Source organism: Apus apus, chromosome 1, assembly GCF_020740795.1.
Source record: "Apus apus isolate bApuApu2 chromosome 1, bApuApu2.pri.cur, whole genome shotgun sequence".
NCBI lineage: Eukaryota > Metazoa > Chordata > Aves > Apodiformes > Apodidae > Apus > Apus apus.
In genome coordinates, this window is record NC_067282.1 from 159,525,470 (window position 1) to 159,544,915 (window position 19,446).

Sequence of the window (19,446 nt, forward strand, 5' to 3'; positions counted from 1 at the left end):
GTGAGAGAGATTTTACTATGTGGCTTGATTTTTGTGCCTTTTCACTTTCATGAAGTCAAGGGATTATGTGTTAAATATCTGAATGACATGGGCTGGCAGTACATATTTTCTGCCTGCAAAAATGCAGCCAGTTGTTCCCCTTAGTTCCCCTTCTTGCCTGATCTAAATTACAAGTATGGACTTTAACATGTGCAGAGGAACATACACTCAGAATTACTTTATGATACCATCTGCAGTACAAAAATCTATGTAAAGTGCTATCTACAGAGTTTTGCTTCAAATGAATTATCCTAGTCTGCTGTTAAAATCCTGTCATAAGGCGGAAAGCCTGAAGACAACAACAATGACAATAATGACAACAAAACCATCACTTTACTTTTAGGTAGATGCCAAAATCTTCTCTCTGTCTCAGGTTTTCCAAGTAGAAGACAGCAGAGGTATAATTGAGGCAATAAATCTGGTGTGTCTGGCAGAGGTCACCCTGGAAAAACTGCAGAAAAACTTGGAAACTTATCAAGAAGGAAGAATGTCAGGACAAAGGGAGGAACAAGAGTTTTGGTTTTGTAATGTGCATTTTACCTGAGATTTCCTTCTACCTAGGAAAAGGAGAGGAGGAGTTAGAAAAGTAAAGTTAAAAAGTAGTAAAAGTAGTAAAAAACCCCTACAACTGCTCAAGCAACACATGGGAGCACAGTTGTAACAGCTCTGCAGAGGTGGAAAACATTCTTAGGCTTTGTTCTCATTAGGAATAAATGATGTGAATTTCATGCACAACCCACAACGGCTTTACATGGTCTCATACAGCATGTCACTTTATATCTGCTGTGTTAGAAAGCTCTTACAAATGTTGAGTGCCATCCATGATAAAACTCAGTTTTGTCTGGGATTTTGCCTGTCTCACCGTTATTGATATGAATGCCTGAAGTCAGAGGTAACAGGGGTGAGAAGCCAAGCTCCAGCCTCCTTTTCCCTTTTTAAAATCCTAACCCTGAGGTAGGGGTCTGTTTCAGTATTTTTCCAGAAGTTTTCAAATGGCCTCTACTGCTAGGGAAAGTTCAGGTCCATAAATTGATTTTCTGTCTGTATTAATATTTCCAGCTTTTCAGTCACTGGCAAATTATGCAGGAAAGAGAGCCCCTGGAGACTGCTGTTTGGGCAACTGCCTTGTGTACCATGCAGACTGCCCCAGAGGGTTGCAGGGCTGTGCTTGGCAGTGGCAGGACAGCTGTGCCTTGCTTAGCAGACACAGGCCAAAGTATAAGAGATATTTTAATCCCGTTGAGCTCTCAGTTACACCTAAATACCTTTGTGAGTCTGGTCCGTGGAGTAAAAGAAGGATCTATGCAATGGAGTGGAAGGAGGTAGGGAATATCCAACAATGGGGCTGGGATCTGGTCTCAGGTAAACATCTCCCACAGAGTGGGAAGCTTGCTTCTGCTGGTGGCAAAGTCTCATCTAGCTCTTGGGCTGCTGTTCCCCAGGAAGAGAAATTCTTCCCACACTGTTCTCAGAGCATCTTTCTATGACCACCTCAAACATGCCACCCAATAATAATAATAATAAAAAAATAATCCAACTGGCAGGAGGTGCTTGAGGCTGAGACCAAACTGCCTGTGACCAGATGGCATATCCTTGACTGACTTGATTGCTCTAAAACACCTTCATGCTATGGTAAAAGGTCTGCTGCAAGGACCTACTGATATTTAGCAAAAATACTCATTATGTTACCTTTCTGAGTATGGAGCTGAAATCCATAGGGGTGCCTGACTTGCTGACGTGCTCCTTCACAGCTTCGAAAAATGTTTTCAGAAAACTGAGACTTATCTAAATAAAGGGGGAAGGGTGGGAAAAGAGAAATTAGCATCAGTAATCTTTTGAAGTTCAGCTTAAAAAAACTTTATTTCCTATCTCTGGTCTTTTCAAAGGCTCCAAGCCTAATGGGGTGCCTATCCTTATCTCCCTGACATTGCTAGAATTAGCTTCAGAATTACACCCGGAAATCTATACAAATGCCCGCTTATGTAATGATAATGCCATATGACAAAAGCTTTGAAACAAGGTTAGTTATTCCATTCAAACTTATTTTAGTGTAGCAGAAGTGTTTAACATGAATTGTCATGAAAAATTACAATGGATGGATGGTATCTACTGGAAAGCACTGATGGTGTATGACAGAGCTGTGAAAATTAAGGGAATGTTCATGGTCATTTGAAGAAGATACAATCTTTCATAGTTAGATTTTGTTTCATGCTATTGGAGATGAGGGACATTTCTATAAAATGCTATACAAAGTCATATATTCCCCATAAGCTAATTGTATATGCTTGCACAGGATTTAAGGGTGCTGCACCCTGTCAGTCAGAAGTGGGCAAAAGCCTGCTCCTAAGCACACTCTTGCCTCCTGAACACACTGTTTGCACACAAATTCATTACCAGGTTCAGGTTTAGGCCAGATTTTAGACCAGAAGAGAACATCATCCTCTGTGATACTGCTATGAATGGTTGTTGTAGCTGCACAAACTGCTGTGTTTTGTGTATTTATGGGACAGGGTTGCTTATAGGGTGATGCTTGCTTATTCTTTCATTTTGACAAGGGTGTATTTTATACTTTTTACAGCATATATTTTTCCTATGGATTCAGACTGCTGCCAAGAAAAAAATGCATGCTGTAAAATGCATGGAAAACAGGCATTATAGCCACTGACAGCATCTAGTTTCTCCTATATGTGATTACCAGCTTATATACAAGTATGCATAATAAATGAACATTTATCATCCTTGTTAATAAGAACAATAAAATCAGAAAACAGAAATAAAAAATGTATTAAAGATAATTCTCTCAAGGCTTGATCATCCTTCATCAAAGCTCAAAGCTTTTGTGATTGCTAAATGGCACACAGCAATACGGCTCACTCCTTTTTTTGAACAAGTATGAAGGAAGCAGCAACCAGCCATCAACTGAACTCTAGTAGTTGGCTGCATGAATAGACAGCCCACAACATGGGCAGGGTGAAACATGTCAATAAAAAGTCTCTTTCCTTGTACCACCAAACCTGCTCAGGTGCTCACTCACAGCAGCTCACCTGGGGTGTGGTCAGTCACTGAGCAGAGGTGACTTTCTCATATGTTGGAGCTCTGGCTAATTGTCCCTACTCTGAAGAGCTTTCCTGCTTTTCTCGTTTTGGCTAAAAAGGGAGATGTTAACTGTTAAGGCAAGGGAATTGCTATATGGGAAAGAAATTGAAGGAAGGAAGTAGTTTAAGGCATATGATGTGATTGTGAGCAGCCATGCAAACTGTGCAGCTGAAGAGCTCCTTCCAAATATTCACTTTGCTGGTAAGGGTGAGGTGGTGTATAAAAAAAGCTCTTAAGCTAAGAAAAAACTTCTGTGTTTGTTTTTTTTTTTCCTAAAGTTATGTAAAATTATTTTGATTTATGGGTTCCTTTAACTTTCAGGAGCTGAAAATGGTCTCTCCGCAACTGGCTGCAAGTGGCAAGGAGCTGGAGTGGTTGCCCTCCTCCTGGAAGCTGAAGTGTAAGTAGCACACAAACACAGACCATCCAGTTTGTGTGGGATACACCCACCCACACAAAGAGAAACCCCAGCTGGAGAGAGGTGATCATAATTTTGTTGTAACTTGCTATACTGGAGTGACATAACAGAGAGCAAAGTCTTTGTGCCCATCTGTTCACAAAAGGAAACATTTTGTTGTAGTTATTTTGTATTCTTAACTGTTTTGCTGTACGGATTGTGCAGTTGCAGTTTGGCTTCACAAATCCTTTTAAAAGGATGCTGATTTTGAGAATTAGGCTCAAACTCTTCTTTCCTTCAGAAACAACTGCCAAATGAGCTCTCACCCATGTTCCAATGTCTGTTTATCTTTTTCTGAAGGCACATGAGAATAATTTGCACTGGTGAAATTTGGCCCACACCGATATACCAAATAAAAATGAAGGAAAGCCTGATGATTTCAACTAAGTTCCAAATGTGATCATGGAATCTGAATAGAAGCTTTATGGATTGTTTCTAATTTCCTTTCATTGGGCTGGCTGATTTTGGATCTTAGTAAGTCTTTTATTTTTTTACTCACCTTGTTTAACTCCTCTAAGTTTGCGAAAAGTCTCCACAAATCCACATCCAAGAGAAATTCATTACTCTGGAGGTATTTTAGTGTGTTCATAAATATCTTAAAAAAAACCAAATACATCCAAATCCATGTTATTTGCTATATATGTCAATTCCATATATCTGTGGTTGTTTTTTTTATTGTTTGTTTGTTTGGTTTGGTTTTTCCCCTTGAAAAGAACATTTGCACTATAATTGCCATGAAATGATAATTTGATATGAGAAGGGTAGAAAAAGACACTCTGAGAAACTTTTTCTGACCTGCCTGAAAGGTAACTGCTGGGTTTTGTGTGAGAAGGAGGGTATGAGTGATGTCTGTGGGGTGTCTGTGGCTGCCATGGAGGCAGCTATGTCTCTGCAGTGCTCTCCAGAAGAAGAGGAGCAACTCAGCTCCCTGTAGAGCCACATGACGGAATTAATTATATCAAAGTCATAATTATAGATTTCTGTGACCTTTCCAAATGCTTTCCTACCTCCTATCTGGTGCTATGTAATTTTTGAGAGCTACTAAGGGAAAAAAAATAGCTGGAATAAGTAGAAGGTTCATTAAGGTTTTTCATCTCTTTGGACTGTTTTATTAACCTGTATGGACTGAAAACTGCATGTGTATTTATTGGCTTTTTAAGATTTAACATTATTTAAGCTCTGACAGTGATCTTGGAGCTTTGCCGAATTTGACTTATATCTGAAAAAGGCTTAAAAAAAGTAATTACTAAGTAGAATTTTTTTTCTATATGTGTGAAAAGCATTAATGAAAAAAAATCACCCAGGTGCCAAGACTATGAGCTAGTGAGAGTGTTTGCTTAGCTTTGTGTAATTATTCAGTTGCCATGAACAGCTGACATAAAGGGGATTTAAAGGGTCTTAAAGTTGCCTGTGGAGGTTCATTAAAATCAGTGGAATATTTCTATACCAGGAAGTATTTAGAGTAGTAGGTATCTGTAAAACTGGCTAATCAAATTCAATGGGTTCTTTTTTTGGCAGGATAGTTTGGGAAACTAGCGTGGACTGACTGTTTTATCATTCATGGGCCACACAGGGCTTGTCTGTGGTTCCTACATCAGATTCGTCTAGGGGCCTGTATGTCTCCTGTTACCCACATCCTTCTCAGGATTGACCTGTTTTCAGTCTTCTTAGATCTCTGAACAAAAAGTCTAGAAGGAAGGACACTTCCATCTCGCCTTGGAGATACAGCTGGTCGTGCTGTCCCCTTTTCCATCCCTTCCCCTTCTGCCCCGCTGAGGAGGAATTCAGCTGACTCCTGTATTTATTCCTTTTACTTTGCATACTTCTTGTCCTGCCTGGGCTAAATTTCAGCAACATGGAAAACGTTTCACTATTTTTTTCCTTTGACTAATAAGAAAACAGAAATCGTCTGTGCAGAGGAAGATATTTAGGGAAGCTTCCTTCCTTTTACATGAATACCCTAATTTCTGATGTGTGATGAATGTAAATAGTGCAGCTATTCTTGTAACAATGTGTAATATTCTTGTATCTATTTCAAAGCTCTTAAAATTCACCATGATGGAGGCAATTTGGGGATTTTGGGAAAGGAGTTGTTCTTTATTTTGCTTGTTTTCTTGTATGATAAAACTACAGGTCTGCTGATTTCTGAGGTTTTCATGCTCTAGTCCAGATCATCCAGCCACAGCTTTATATGAAGTTAAATTAAGAGTATAATGTTACAGACTAGTGGTAGAGAATTATTCAGTATAGGAAATCGGAGAGTGGTTTCAGTTCAGTGTTAGTGAGAGGAATTGTGTTGTATCGGATGAAATAACTGAAAAGTTTGCAAAGCACTAGAAAGTAATGCCCAGAATAAGAGATGCCATCAAGAATCATGGAATGGTTTGGGTTGGAAGGGACCTTTAAAATAGTTTAGTTCCAACTCCCCTGAACTCCCCTGGGATACCCTCCCATTCAGAGCCCCATCTAACCTGCCCTTGAACACTTCTAGGGATGGGGCTTCTGCGACTTCCCTGGGCAACCTGTTCCAGTGTCTCATCACCCTCACACTAAAGAAGATAAAAACCACAGTGAATTGTGGAAACACTATGACCAGGCAATATGGGAGAAAACCCAAAGTCTTACATCATTCCCCTGTAGACACACAATGAGAGGTTACAGGTGGCTTTATGTCTGCATGCTGACAACAGGGCAAATAACGTTTCATTATTTTTAAGAAATGAAATCTGAAGTTACCATCTTGAGAACCAGCAAATGATCCAGAAAGTAAGTGCATTCACTTGTGAAAAGTTCCCACACTGCTGCTTCTTTTTTAACTTCTAACTGGCTGTCGACATCTTTACGGTCAGTCTGTTGTGCCTTTACAAATTCATGCCAAGATTTACTCTGTAGATTGCAGAAGAAAGAAAACCACTGACTATGGCAACAACTGCTTCAGACCTTATGAAAAGAACCTATGATCTACTTGCCCACATAAAAGCCCAGCTGACAGTTTTAGTGATTCTTCTTCTGAAGGCTTACAGATTTCTCTAAAAAGATTAAAAAATGTGATATTTCCCTCCAAAATATTTATAATATAAACATGTTGAATTTGAAAGCAGCACAGATGACACTCTGTTTGTAGGATGCTGTATCGAAAAATAATGGACAGCTAGCAAATGCTAAGGAATTTAATCTGTTGTGCTGCTGCTGCTACTGGAAAGCAGGGGTGGATGATAGCTTCATATTTTCCAGCTGGTAAAATCAAGGTACCAAGGGACTAGAACTTCATAGGTAATTGGATGTTGGTTTATTTAGTCCTAAAGTGACCACTGTCACCTTACTGACTTGCTCCCAAGTCAGACAGTGGCATACAAATTAGGCAGGTACTGCTAACAGTTGTCTCAATGCCTGCTTCTGAAGGTGGCACCTCTCTGATCTAGGGCAGTCTTGAATCCTGCCAATATCCAGGTGGTTGTGAGGGCTCTTGCTAACCTTCTGCAACACTCACAGTTTCCTTCTTTTCCCTCCATTTCAAACAACAAAAACATACCTTATGCTTGCTGCATTAATTTTGCAGAAAGGTCTCGTGTACAGATTTATGTAGCGAAAAACTGTAACTTGAACACAAATTTTTTATTCCCATCTTTAAGTATTCTGGAGTATTTTGATACCTTAAAGCAGTAAAATTCATATGAGCTGCAGTCTATGATCTTCAGGGTTGAAAGACAGTTTTCCAGATCAGATGCTTGCTTCTGTTTGTCTTTACCCTGTTGAATGAAAAGAAAACCACAAAACCCTGATTCACACAATGTTATAAAGACCAGTAAGAAGTTTACCCAGCTCAGTAACCTTGCTCTGATCTGTGAGGAGCTTGCACTTGACTGAGAGATTTCCTTGTATTTCCAGGCTCTCCTACACAGAGATGAGGTAGTGATGGCAGGTTTATTTGTCGCTAAGGGCAGGGTATGTAGGTGGCTTAGGTGTTGGTGTGTAAGATCTTATTTTTGTTACGCAGAAGTCTTTGGCAGGCTAAATCATTGGTATGGCAACAGGAAAGGTGCTACCCTCAGCAGACAGAACAAATAAAGTATTTTTCTTCCTTCAGCACTGTCAGATATAGGGTATAACAAATTTATAGTTGATATAATCCTTCTGCTGTAGGTATACAAAGCTTGAGTGTTTGTCTATTTTTTTTTTATTTTTTTTTTATTTGAGTTATGTATTGAAGAAACTCCTTTACTCGGCTGCAGAGTAGTGTCTAGAAAATGAGGTTTTAGGAAGCTGAAACAGCAGGAGGAGTTTGTGTTCATTTCATGATCCTTCACATAGACAATTGCTTTTAGCTTAACTTTGTTTTTCAGGCCAACAGTGACATGTAAAAAGTTTAACTAATATTTATGAACTCAAATTCAGTGCTATGAGCATAGACCTAAATTTGGCTAAATTTTATCTGCTTTCTGGAACTGTATACCCATGCTTCATGGATTCCTATTGTCTGAACTTTAGGCACTGAACTCAAGCCAATTTTGAAATATGTGTTTGATTATAATATTTGAAATTTGAGTTTAGTCTCAATTCTCAGTTTTTAAAGATAGCTTGAAATGGAGCAGAAACAATAATGCATTAGTATATATGCACATTTAACTAATGTACCAGCAAACGAATCTTCATAAATTATTTTTTTTTTGGCATTGAATGGTCTCAGAAATCACTTTGGCTAAATATTGAATGTATTTTAATGTGCGTTTCAAATACTTTCCTGAACTTAAAAATTCTCAGTTTAAGTCCATGCTCATTCAAAGGCTGTAGAAATGCTATCAAATGAAGCTAATCTGAGCACTTGCATTGGTTTCACTTGTACAAACTCTTCTTTGATAGTTGTGATTTTGAATATAAAATGCAAAAAGTATTGGAAAGGGACTGTACACGATCATATGTTTAGGCATGCAAAGTTAACAAGACGTGCAAATTATTTTTTGAATTATGAATGACACTCAAAAAGGACATTTGGATATCATAGCAAGTGAACATTTTCACAACTGAAAAAGACAAGGGAATGTGTTAGACAAAGAAATTAACTGAAGTGTGTTGGTGTGTATGCTTGTACTGGAGAGTACCCACAAGGACAGGAAAAGCCTAAGAAAGCACCTAAAAAGGCATGTAAGCATCTAAAGCACTCTGAGCATCTCAGGGGCAGTGGCACTAGCTGTGTTTTCATGTCTATCACGGGCAGCAGCACTTGTGGCTGCACTGGGGCCACTCAACCTTCATGGCAGATAAATGCCCAAGAAGTCCCAAGGGAGTAAAGAGAAGGAACAATATTTACCCAGGTTAGTTGTGTGAAAAGGCAAGGTCAGTGCAAAGAAAAAAACATGATGAAATACTCACAACTCCTCTTTTTGCAAATGGCCACCTTGGCTTTTTAGACTCTGATGGGTAGAACAAATATGTTATTAGTAAAGAAACAAATAGCTAAAAATAAACCTGTTATTTATATGCTTTTTTCTTAATTTGGGGTTTTTTTTAGATATACTCCACTTTGCTCAGATATAATACTTGTGTTTAGATAGTTTGTGCGCCAGCCTTAAAACCCATTAAGGCTGTTGGTTTCCTCCCAGCAATAATTATGTCTATCTGTGATGGGATCTTGGATGGTGCTTAACACTCCCACTTGCTGCAGATGATCTGTGTGTGATTGACAATTCTTTACATGGGAAACTGCATCATAACTCAGGCCAATTCTTGAAGATATCCATTGTTTTGAAGCAAGAATTAGACTATATCTGCTCATTACTGTTACCTTGGAGATATGCAGGTATTTAAACCTCCTGTGAATAAACAGTCCTACAAACCCTAGGCCTCAGATCTGTTACAGGATTTGCACAGTGATGCAGGCTGTGATTCATGGTCCTTAGTGTGGCACAGGGAAAGCTGGGAATCTAGAGTTAAGAATGCAGTGGTGAGAGGTGAGGAATGCCTGTGTTTGTTTTCTAAATGTGGTCTGTGTGCGGCTGGGAATCACAGATGAAACTTTCATCTTTATGATGTTGAAGGCCTTGGTTATTCTTCCTGGGAATGGCTGGCTTCTTGGCTTTCATGAAACTTCTGGTTGTGACCTTGACTCATTTGTTTTTGAGAGAATTTTAATCTCTGGTCACCAGCATCTTCTGGTGTCTGGCAATCACACTGCACATTATACCACACTCCACAATGGGTATTTGTGGAAATTGCTTGCAGGTCTGCATTTCAGTATTGAATGGTCTTGTGAGCAACCTCTAGCCAGGAGCTGGGTTTGCAACACTCATAATTAGCGTGCTGCTGGGGAGGGTGACATGGACCACTCTCTTCCTTCTTCTTGAAGCTGTGCAGGCACAAATTTGTAACTCGACTTCTTGCAGATGCAGATGCTGGCCTGGGCTCTGGTTGCCCCTAGTCTCTGGAGGAAAGAGGAGATCTGTGTCCTGCTGCCCTCAACTACCCCTTACATTTTGCACTCAGCAAAATAAAATAATTTATAATTTTTTTTTTTTTTAAATAGAGGAGAATTTAAGTCAGTGGTGCAGTCACTTTGGTGCTGGGTAACAGAATCCCTCATGGCAGCTGTGCTGCCTTGCTGCCATCCTTGCACTGATCCTCCCCCCCCATCCCACATGCACAAGTTCTAGTTGTGCTTTTTGCTTTGCCCAGACAAGCAAACCCCACCCTGTGTCTGACCTGCACTTAGCAGCAGGGCCGCATGGGGTAGGTGGTCCATGACACTGTCTGACACCAGGAGATCTCCAGGGAACACCTCGAGTCCCGGCAGACTCACTACCACGGAGCTACGCCTGCGCTCGGCTGATCTGTGAGATGCAACAACAACACGTCACCTCTCTCTGCTCAGGGCTGCAGAGGAAACTTCTGAAGTGCTCTTTGCTAATGACAGGAGGAAATGAGCTAAAAACCTAAGTCACAGTGGCTATGACATAGTGTGTTAAAAGAAGAAGTGAGCAAAATATTTTAGTGATCAACAGCAAATATCTCTCTTTCCAACTCCATACTTTTGCTAAGATTAAGGTGCTTATGGCCTTGGTTTACCTCACATAACAGGTATTTAGAGAATTGAAATATTGGAAATTCTGGGTTCTTTTGAGATTAGGTAAAAATGAGCTGAGATTTCAGAATCTACATTTTGGCATTGGAGTCCAAAGGAGCAGTTAAATATGATGTCCCTACCTGATACGTGGGCTGCCATTACTTTCAACCTTCATACAACTCATGTGATTTCAAGAAAAGACAGCAAGCTAGTGAAACAGTTTAAATGTTGTTTTGTTTTCTTTTAAATATTTAACCTTTTGGCTAGTTCATGCTATTTTCTTTCTAAATCTTTTCAGTGGTTTTTTTTTTTTTTTTTTTTTTTCCTGCTAATTCAAATATTTTGTGTTTTGAATATAATATGACTTAGTGGCCCTGCTGATAGGAAACAAATGGGTCCTTCCAGCTATTGTGGTTACTAACAGAGGGTATTGTCCAGGATGTAGATCCATCAAGTGAAGTGACACAGGCATTCTGTATCCAGCAGTGTGTTTGTGCCAGAGGCTGCTTGCATTCAAATACAGAAACTATTGGTGCATATCGAAAACCTCTTTGGATGTTGTGAATTTTGACTCATGCTGAAGACTGCATGAAAGTTCAAAGGGTCAGTAATTAAGTAGCTGAAGGAGGAGGCAGGTGCTGAAGGAGGAGGCAGGTACTGAAGGAGTCTTTGTACGTATCTAAAAATTCCATTTTTTATTCACCATTTATTGTGTATTTTTGTGAGTTAGATGTATTTCCTATTGTTGTTTTTTTTTTTTTTTCTAGGCAGATACCTTACTGGAAATATGTAGCCATTTGCCAACACTTGATGTGAAACCTGGCAGGTATCTTTTCCCCCTTAAGTGCATGAATACTCCCTTGATAACTTAGCAGCTCTGAGGCAGAGAACTGGGATGAGCTATGTATAGCAAGACATGCTTTTTGTTATGATCTGATGGTGACATTGCTTGCAACTCCTTTAGCTAAACCAATTGAATTGTATAGTTGAAAGGAAAGATCTGCTCTTAACAAGAGAGGGCTGTGTACCAGGAAGTAAGGAGGGCCAGGTCTGGGACTTTAACACCAGTTTGAAAACTAAGTGTTGAGGAGTTTATAGTATGCAATGTATGAGTTCTCAAAAAGCTTGTTCTTTCCTAGTAGTCCTACTGAATGGGACATATAGGATCTGTTTTATTTAACTTTAGGAATTTACAATGAATCTCCAAAGTTTCTCATGAAATTGAACCTGATACATGGTTTGAGAGCTTTTATGGACAGTGACTGTTTTTTGGTTGTCTCCAAGCCCATATCAGTGCAAGGGAGACCACTTCCTGACGAGGTACACTGAGTGCTCCCCAGTGCAAGTTTTAAGTGTTGGTAACAACAGTATGAAGTGTGATTCCACCATGCAATCTCTTTGGCAGCTGGATTATTATACAAGACAGATGCTGCAATATAATACAAGAATAATTCCAAAATTTGTCAGTCCCGTAATGGGAAATTCAGGAGATTTATTTCAGGCTGGATTCACAATAAAAATTTGCCAAATATTATTGATTCTTAAAGTACCTAGCCTGCTTCAATTGCAGAATATATTTTGAAGATGGAGGACAGTCACTTGTGAAGATTACCAATGGGAATCACAGTTTAATTGCAACTGAGTCAAATGTTATTTCCCTAGATCAAAAAGGCCTTGAACTTCAGAGACACATACATCTAGACAAGCTCTTCACATGGGTTTGCAAGCCTGTGAAGTGTGTCAGTGTGCCAAGGTCACTTGGATGTGTAGCTACAATATACCTTTGCAATCTAACATGCCTAGTCTGATCAATTACTTACATGCCTAAATTATGTATTAATGCTTCACAGATGGAGGTACAGGTATCTGCGATCACCTGGCTCATTGCCTGTAGACGTATTAGGTACATTAGATGCTCTTGTTTGTTTTACTGGAGAAATGAAACTACTGACATGCTGTGATGCAATTTATTAGTTTTTGATTCTGTATACAATGGGTTTTTTTCATCTTTTCATGCCTGCAGACACTGTAGTTTTGCCTTTTTTTTTTTTTTAGTTTTCTGTTTTTCTTATTAGAGGCAGACAGCTAAAGTGCTTCAGTGAAAGAAACGTTTCTACTTTAGGGATGAGCTCAAGCACCTGAGGAGAAATCATAATTCCTCCTTTAAATTTCCTTGTTTTGTGAAGCAAGATAATGTCACAGGTTTGCATTACAAAGTCATGGAAAATTACTAAAGACACTGAAGCAGCTCATGGTCTGGAAAAACAAATATCCTGGGTATACAGTTGTTTCTAGGGCACAGAGAGTTTCAGCTTATTGCTTTTTAGATGTCTGTATCTTGATATGTTCATAATTTTAGCTTAACTAGACCTTCAGATGTCCCAGGGCATAGATCTATCTACATAAGTCACCATACTTGACTAACAGATATGTTATGCAAAGGAATGCCTACTAGATGAGAACAAAAGCAAATCAATAGGTTACAAGGGTCAACATTATAGGGTGGTCACAGCACTGAGGTAACAGCCAGGTGGTGACATGGTTACTTGAGCCACTCAGGGAAGGCAGACGGGACTCCCTGATTCAAAGAGTTAACAACTGAGCTGCCTTGGCAATTATTGAGAAGACATCTCATTAGTTGGTTGTCTTTAGGAAACAGTGCAATCCAGTTTTGCACCCAGTCTCTGATCTGCTGAATGAGGGCAAGGAGAAAATGAGCTCAGAGTAAACTAAAGATTTTGATTTATCAACATTTCCTTCCATGGCAGTGTTGGCTTTAGCATCACACTCTGTCACTACACACACCTCTCTCTGTGTTGCCTTTCTGGTCCTTTTGTTTATTTATTTATTTATTTAGGCTGGTTATTTTTAATCAGCATCAGTTCAGCATGTTGCCATGCCGACAGAGATGTAGTGGCATTTGTGACTGAGGGCTGTGTTGGGGAAGTCTGTTAAAAATGAACATTGCTGCTCTAAGAGATACTTTTGAACGTACAGCCTGGGAGCTGGGAGATGTTCATTAAAAATGAAGGATGGAGGTATGTTTGTACCCTGGACAATACACATATCAGTCTTGGGGGAGGTTTGTCAGCTGTCCCAATGCGCTTCTGGTTGGCGAGAATAATCTGACATTTCAGCAGTTTTGTTTGGCTGTGATAAGAAGGGATTAGCTGTTAAGGAGCTATACTAATGATTTGGATAAAGGAGGAACTGAATACAGCACTTGCCTAAACCTTGGACCAAATTCAACCTGACAAAAAAGTTTAAAGCAGAAACTGGTGATTTTTGTTTTATGTTTCTACACATTCTAATATTGATCAGGACAAGAAATAAAACCCATCATCCAAACCTCCTTTTCTCAATGTTTCCTGCTGGTGGCTGTCAAACAAAGCTTGCATTGTTGCTTATGTGATTTCTTGATTTTAAAATGTGTCCGGGTAGAAGTCCAGAACCAATACCCTAGCTGGTGTTCTAAGAGGCCTCTTCTACAGTGAACGTGTGATTTCAGATGTACACATGCACATCTGCTAAGCATTGCCTAGGGAACTGCACTGTGTAATGAGTCAGACTCTATCAGCCTGCTCCAGCTCACCCAGTCCCAAATACAAATACACTTGAAACGCTGATCTGTTTGTAAACTGCGGGTTACAACAGAACCTTTACCTGTAAAATGAATAAACATTGGGAAGAAGAGGAGATACAGCTCAAGTAATGATATCTATTGCCTTAACAAGTGAAACATGTTATGGTAGAGTCACAAAAGCAGTGTGTTGCTGTCAGTTATGAGGCTGCTTTGTTTTCTCCAAGCCTTACTCACTAGTGCTGGTGGTTTTAATATACCTCAGTCAACTGCATGCACCACCTGAAGGGGGGGTCATACAGATCACCTTCAGTGAGAGAGCTATGGCTATTAAGGGAAGTACTAGCTCCTGCATCCTCATTGTTTGGGGAGAAAATAAGCTTTATTTCCCTTTGGTAAACTTTTGAACATCTTCAGGAAACAAACATGTCTGAATCAAACTCATTTCCAATCAAGCCTTTACTTTCAGATAACTGTTTGTAGGAGCTCGATGCAAATCACTCCACTGATCTACAGTACACAAAACTTTATCTTGCCTGCACTAGTCTATAAAACTCAAGTATTCTTCTTAGTTTGTAGGAATAACAATCCCTCCATCCAGTAGCAATCCTAGATCAGCTTTGCTCATGTATGAGAACAATATCGTGCTGTTCTGCTAGCTTCTTTGCTGCCTTTCCCTCCCACAAAGTTTTGAAGAATGTCACTCAAGATTATGAGATGTTTCACATTCTTCAAGCTGAAATTCGACACTGCTAATCCAAACAGCGGACCTTTTGGCAGTAATTTCCTAGTTCAGAGTTCTCAAATGATCCCACTGAAATACTGTGTGAAATCTAGCTAAATGTGTCAGGGGAGAGGGCCACCTTTGAAAGAAAATCTTATTAAAAAGCTTAGTTTAACAAGCTGGTGACAGGCATCTCACAAAGCAAATCTACAAGTTAAAGTTGAGTTACACATACATGCCTCACTGTTCACTTTTGGTTTAGAGTGAAGCAGATTCATTAAAAATGTACAGAAGTGAAGCTTAGAGTAAGATAAAACAAATATATGCATACCTTTGTACAGGCACTCCTCTCTTCTGAAAGAAAGTGAGATATTTGTGTTACTCAGACAGAAAGCAAACAAGCAATCTGATTGTGTGAAAAAAGTATTCATTTGTTAAGAGAAATGTAACACATGAAGTTAGAAATCAAATGATTATTTTTGGTATTGTGGAGAAAAGAGCAGAACTCATTTGATATCCAGAATGTTTTCTGTATTTCCAGGGGAGAGGAAATACACCCCCAGGGGTAGGGGGAAAATAACTTTCAGTCCGTGGCATAATACTAACCAGTTAGTCAAGAGCTAAACACCTATTCCACACCACCCACATTCAGTGAAACGTGTGTGCATGTCCTTTGCATGAAAATGGAGTCAAACATGTCTGAATTTAACTGCCTGTGAAAGTGATGCAAGGTCTTGGACCATAGAACTAGTAGAACCTCGTTTGTGCAGTAGCAAACCTCGTTTGTGCAGTGTGTCTCCTTTTCTCCTTGGGGTGAAGTTATGGGGGACAGCTTGATAGCAGCCTGCCACCAGGGAAAGTTGGAGGGCTAGCTCCCCTCTTCCTTATTTCTCTTTACTGGTGCTGGCAGTCACTGGACCAGTTTTTTAGTTTTTGTGGGGGTTTTGTGGTTTTTTTTTGTTTGGGGTTTGTTTGTTTGTTTTCCAGAAGAGATTGCAGAATTGTCTGCTTATTTATGGAGCTGAACATAAAAATAGAGGGAGCCAGTGAGTGTCAGATCTAGGTAAGTGGAAGTAAAGAAAAGGAATGTGACATCCTTTGGCAGTGGAAAACCTTGAATTTGGCTTAACCATCTTGAATTACTTTGTTGTTGGTTTTCTTAGGGTTAGTAGTGCTATTCAGTAAAACAGAATAGAGAACTGCCTCAGCTTAGGAAGAACCCTACTGATGGATCTTGGAAAGAAAATAATCTTCTAAAATCCCAATCAGAATTGGATAAATTACTTAGTCCTGTTTTTTCTTAATACCACAAACAGTTACACTGTCCCACCAGGCTGAATGGACAGAAGTGAGAAAGAATGGCCTTGTGCAGGCACAGATGAGGCCAACCTGGTCACCAAGAGACAAGGCTGGAACTGTTGTCTCTTGCTGATTGAAAAGGGAAAACCTCCCTTCCTGATGAGTGTAGAAGTTGGTCTGTTGTATCTAAGGCCAGGTTGTAGTTAAGGTTAAGAACTGTAGTTTCGTTTATGCACTGGGCCATGATGGTCCAACACTTAATGTGCATGACTGAAAAGGAGGTTGCATCATCCTACTCCTCTCACCTGGACCCCCGCCTGTGGTGTAGGGCTGTGGCGGGGGAATCTCCTAGGCAGTGTAGCGGAGTTGGCTTTCCAAGAGTTTGGGAGTGTCTCATTGGGACTGCCATTGCTGAGATGATCTTTTTGGCTTGGAATCTTTGATGTGAGGCTGGGAGACTCTGGATCTGCTGTAGCTGTCTCAGTCTTGGTTTTGGAAGACAGTAGTTTTGCATGAACACAAGAGGGCAATGACAATGAGGAAGCAGTAGTGCACCGAGGTGGACTCTTACAAATGTGGCGGAGAGAGCCAGTGTATTCCTTCTGATTCCCCAGCTGGGCTGTGTCAGAGCAGTCCTGGAATGACATTGCTTCTGAGGCAGAGGCCATCCTTAGGCGCCTTAAAGTTGGAGAAGTGGAAATCCTGGCCAAAGCATGCCGGTCAAACTGGAAAGGTGCATGATGGTTCCCAATGCACTCTGCTGTGGGAGGCTTCAGAAGTGAAGATTCTGTATAACCTCGTCTTCGAATGTAGTCACCTGGAGGCATGGTGGTGCCCATACAAACTGATACTGCCTGCATTTCACAGGGACCCAAGACATCTTCTGGATTGCTGCTTCCAGACAAAATAACATTTTCTTTATGAAGCTCAGCTTCACTGTTTAGAAGTTCCACAGTGATGCAGGTTTCTTTGACCACATCCGGGGAATAATCAGAGCTTGGTTGTTGCATTATTTGCAGCATGAAGATGTATAGCTCTCTGTACCTACCATGATCAGAAAAGGTTATTAGAAACTTGCTTAATGCATTTTGATGTGGGACGATGTGAAAATGGACAAAAGAGAAACAAAATTATTTAGATATGTGCAGTAATACAGAAACAATTGCCCACACTTTGAATCCTGTTTAAATGCAGGTTTTAGCAGGTTCAGAACCCAATTTCAGCAAGCTGTTTATACAGGCAGTAACTTTGAGTGTGCAAGCAGCATCAGCATCAGTCAGCAGAACTAATTAAATGGTAAAGGCTAGCTGTGTAATTAGGATCTCAGCTCATCTGGGACTGTAGCCACCTAATTTCCTGTTGCCACTCCCCCATCAATAAACGAGCTTGTAACACTGCTGTACCTATGATAAAAATGAAGTTACTAGCTCTCAGGACTTCTACTTCTTCCAAAATAATTTATGTACAAATCCTATTTACTTGCTGAATGCTTAAACAAATACAATGTAATGTTTATATAAGGTGAGTCTAATCACTCTTGCTTTGCTTTTCAGCAGGAAAAGTATTTTGCAGTAAACGTGATGTATATGTTGTAATCAAATAATGAAGACAACTGATCAAAGTAACATACCTGTTGATTGATTAGTCAATAATCTTATGTTCTGTGATTCATGAAGCTCTATTCTTAAGTTATTTTGATGGCTAGTTTCTCTAAAAATGGACTGATATTTCAAGTTATAACTGAAGATTGCTAATTCAATCTCTTTAATTCAGCTTCTTTGTGCAGCCAACTGGAATATTCAATTTGTTAATGATTGCTGGCTTCTTTGGGCACTTGTATTTATTATAATGAGTTTACTCAAACATACGTTAACTTTTTTCTTGAATTATTGAGTATCACACATTGAGGATTATTTTAGTCTAATTGCATAGTCCCATCAGGTTGATTTGCAAAGTGATTAGAAACAAATTTTTTCATCAAGTTTACTAGTTCAAAGTGTATTACTTTTTATAAATTCTTCAGCCATTAGAAGACAATAATTCAGACATTTACAGGAAGAAAAAGCATATATTTGTAATGTAAAAGGCTTTTACACTACAACTGTAGTGAACAGCCAAAAATTTATTAGCATCTATTGATTCATCTATAACAGATAAGAAGTAATTAATGCATGCTTATTAAAATGGACAAGCACTAAAAATCACATTCAAGATATATAATGAATTACAATAATGAGAAATTATTACTATTTTCCAATTCTGAGCAAAGTTATGATTGCACACCATTTCTATGAGATTTGCTGCTGCTGCTTTTTAATCTTTGAAGACTTTTACTTTGTAAAATGCAACCACCTCAAGGTTACATAACGAAATAGAAAGACTGATCATTGTCCATGCATTCTCTTTCTTTCTTTCCTTTTTTTTTTTTTTTAATAATCGCCTCTTCCCTATGCAGAATTTTGCAACGCATCACGGAGCTTCCAGTTATCAAGTGTGAAAAGATTTCTGTTGCAGAAATAGAAAGGATGAGACAACTTTTCATGGAAGTCTCATATAAAAACGTGTTTTTTTTTCTGTTTACAAGGCTTATTTTCTTTAAAATAAGTTGAAACTTAGTTTCTTTATGAATACTTATGAATTACTTTTATGAGTAGAATCTCTCAGGAGTGAAAGATTTGTAAAGGAAATACATGTTAAAAATGTGCAGAAATATGCAACACACATGAAGAAAAAATAATGTATATGATTATACTTACCAAGGCAGTGAGGTGCAGATTTACCAGCTTCCAGTATGTCACATCCTTTTCATATGCAAATAAGTAAATTTTTCAGTAAGTGCTTGATTAGCTGATACTAGGCACTAGTGTTTTCTCTTTTAAAACCTCCTTACTAAATGCTGATATAGGGAACTAGTTTTTCTTCTTGCAGACTCGTTTCTAGGGGATTTGTTTATCAGGTCAGAAGGAAGTAGCTTCAGGATCAGTGCCCGCTTATAAAAGGTAACACGATCCGTATGTTTTATTAAACTTCATAATTATTTTTTTTGGTACTTTTTGCATTGATAAATTTGTCAAGAGAGATCTCAGTCAAGTGCATAATAAGCTGAAAGAGTCGATGAAATGTCTCCACCCCTCCAATAATCCCCCCCCCTTTTTTTTTTTGCTTGTCTTGATTATTCAGCTGGATCTAGCTAT

At 39.2% G+C, this 19,446-nt stretch overlaps 2 protein-coding genes across 3 annotated transcripts in view; one reads left to right on the forward strand and one right to left on the reverse strand.

Annotated features, from left to right (window-relative positions):
• The window catches only part of PLEKHG7 (pleckstrin homology and RhoGEF domain containing G7), a 32,753-nt gene extending 15,491 nt beyond the window's left edge, over positions 1-17,262 (reverse strand). The window contains exons 1-9 of the mRNA XM_051621383.1: positions 16,558-17,262; positions 15,285-15,307; positions 10,289-10,416; positions 8,963-9,003; positions 7,246-7,341; positions 6,329-6,478; positions 4,092-4,187; positions 1,729-1,824; positions 377-490 (exon numbers count right to left, since the gene is read on the reverse strand). Of these exons, the coding sequence (XP_051477343.1) occupies positions 377-490; positions 1,729-1,824; positions 4,092-4,187; positions 6,329-6,478; positions 7,246-7,341; positions 8,963-9,003; positions 10,289-10,416; positions 15,285-15,307; positions 16,558-17,262 (1,449 nt within the window). The remainder of the gene's footprint in view (positions 1-376; positions 491-1,728; positions 1,825-4,091; positions 4,188-6,328; positions 6,479-7,245; positions 7,342-8,962; positions 9,004-10,288; positions 10,417-15,284; positions 15,308-16,557) is intronic.
• Positions 1-19,446, forward strand: part of EEA1 (early endosome antigen 1) — a 253,947-nt gene that overhangs the window by 97,065 nt on the left and 137,436 nt on the right. For both annotated transcript variants that reach the window (XR_007889189.1, XR_007889190.1), the window contains exons 31-32: positions 3,457-3,535; positions 3,893-4,066. The gene's annotated coding sequence lies outside the window, so the exon portion shown is untranslated. The remainder of the gene's footprint in view (positions 1-3,456; positions 3,536-3,892; positions 4,067-19,446) is intronic.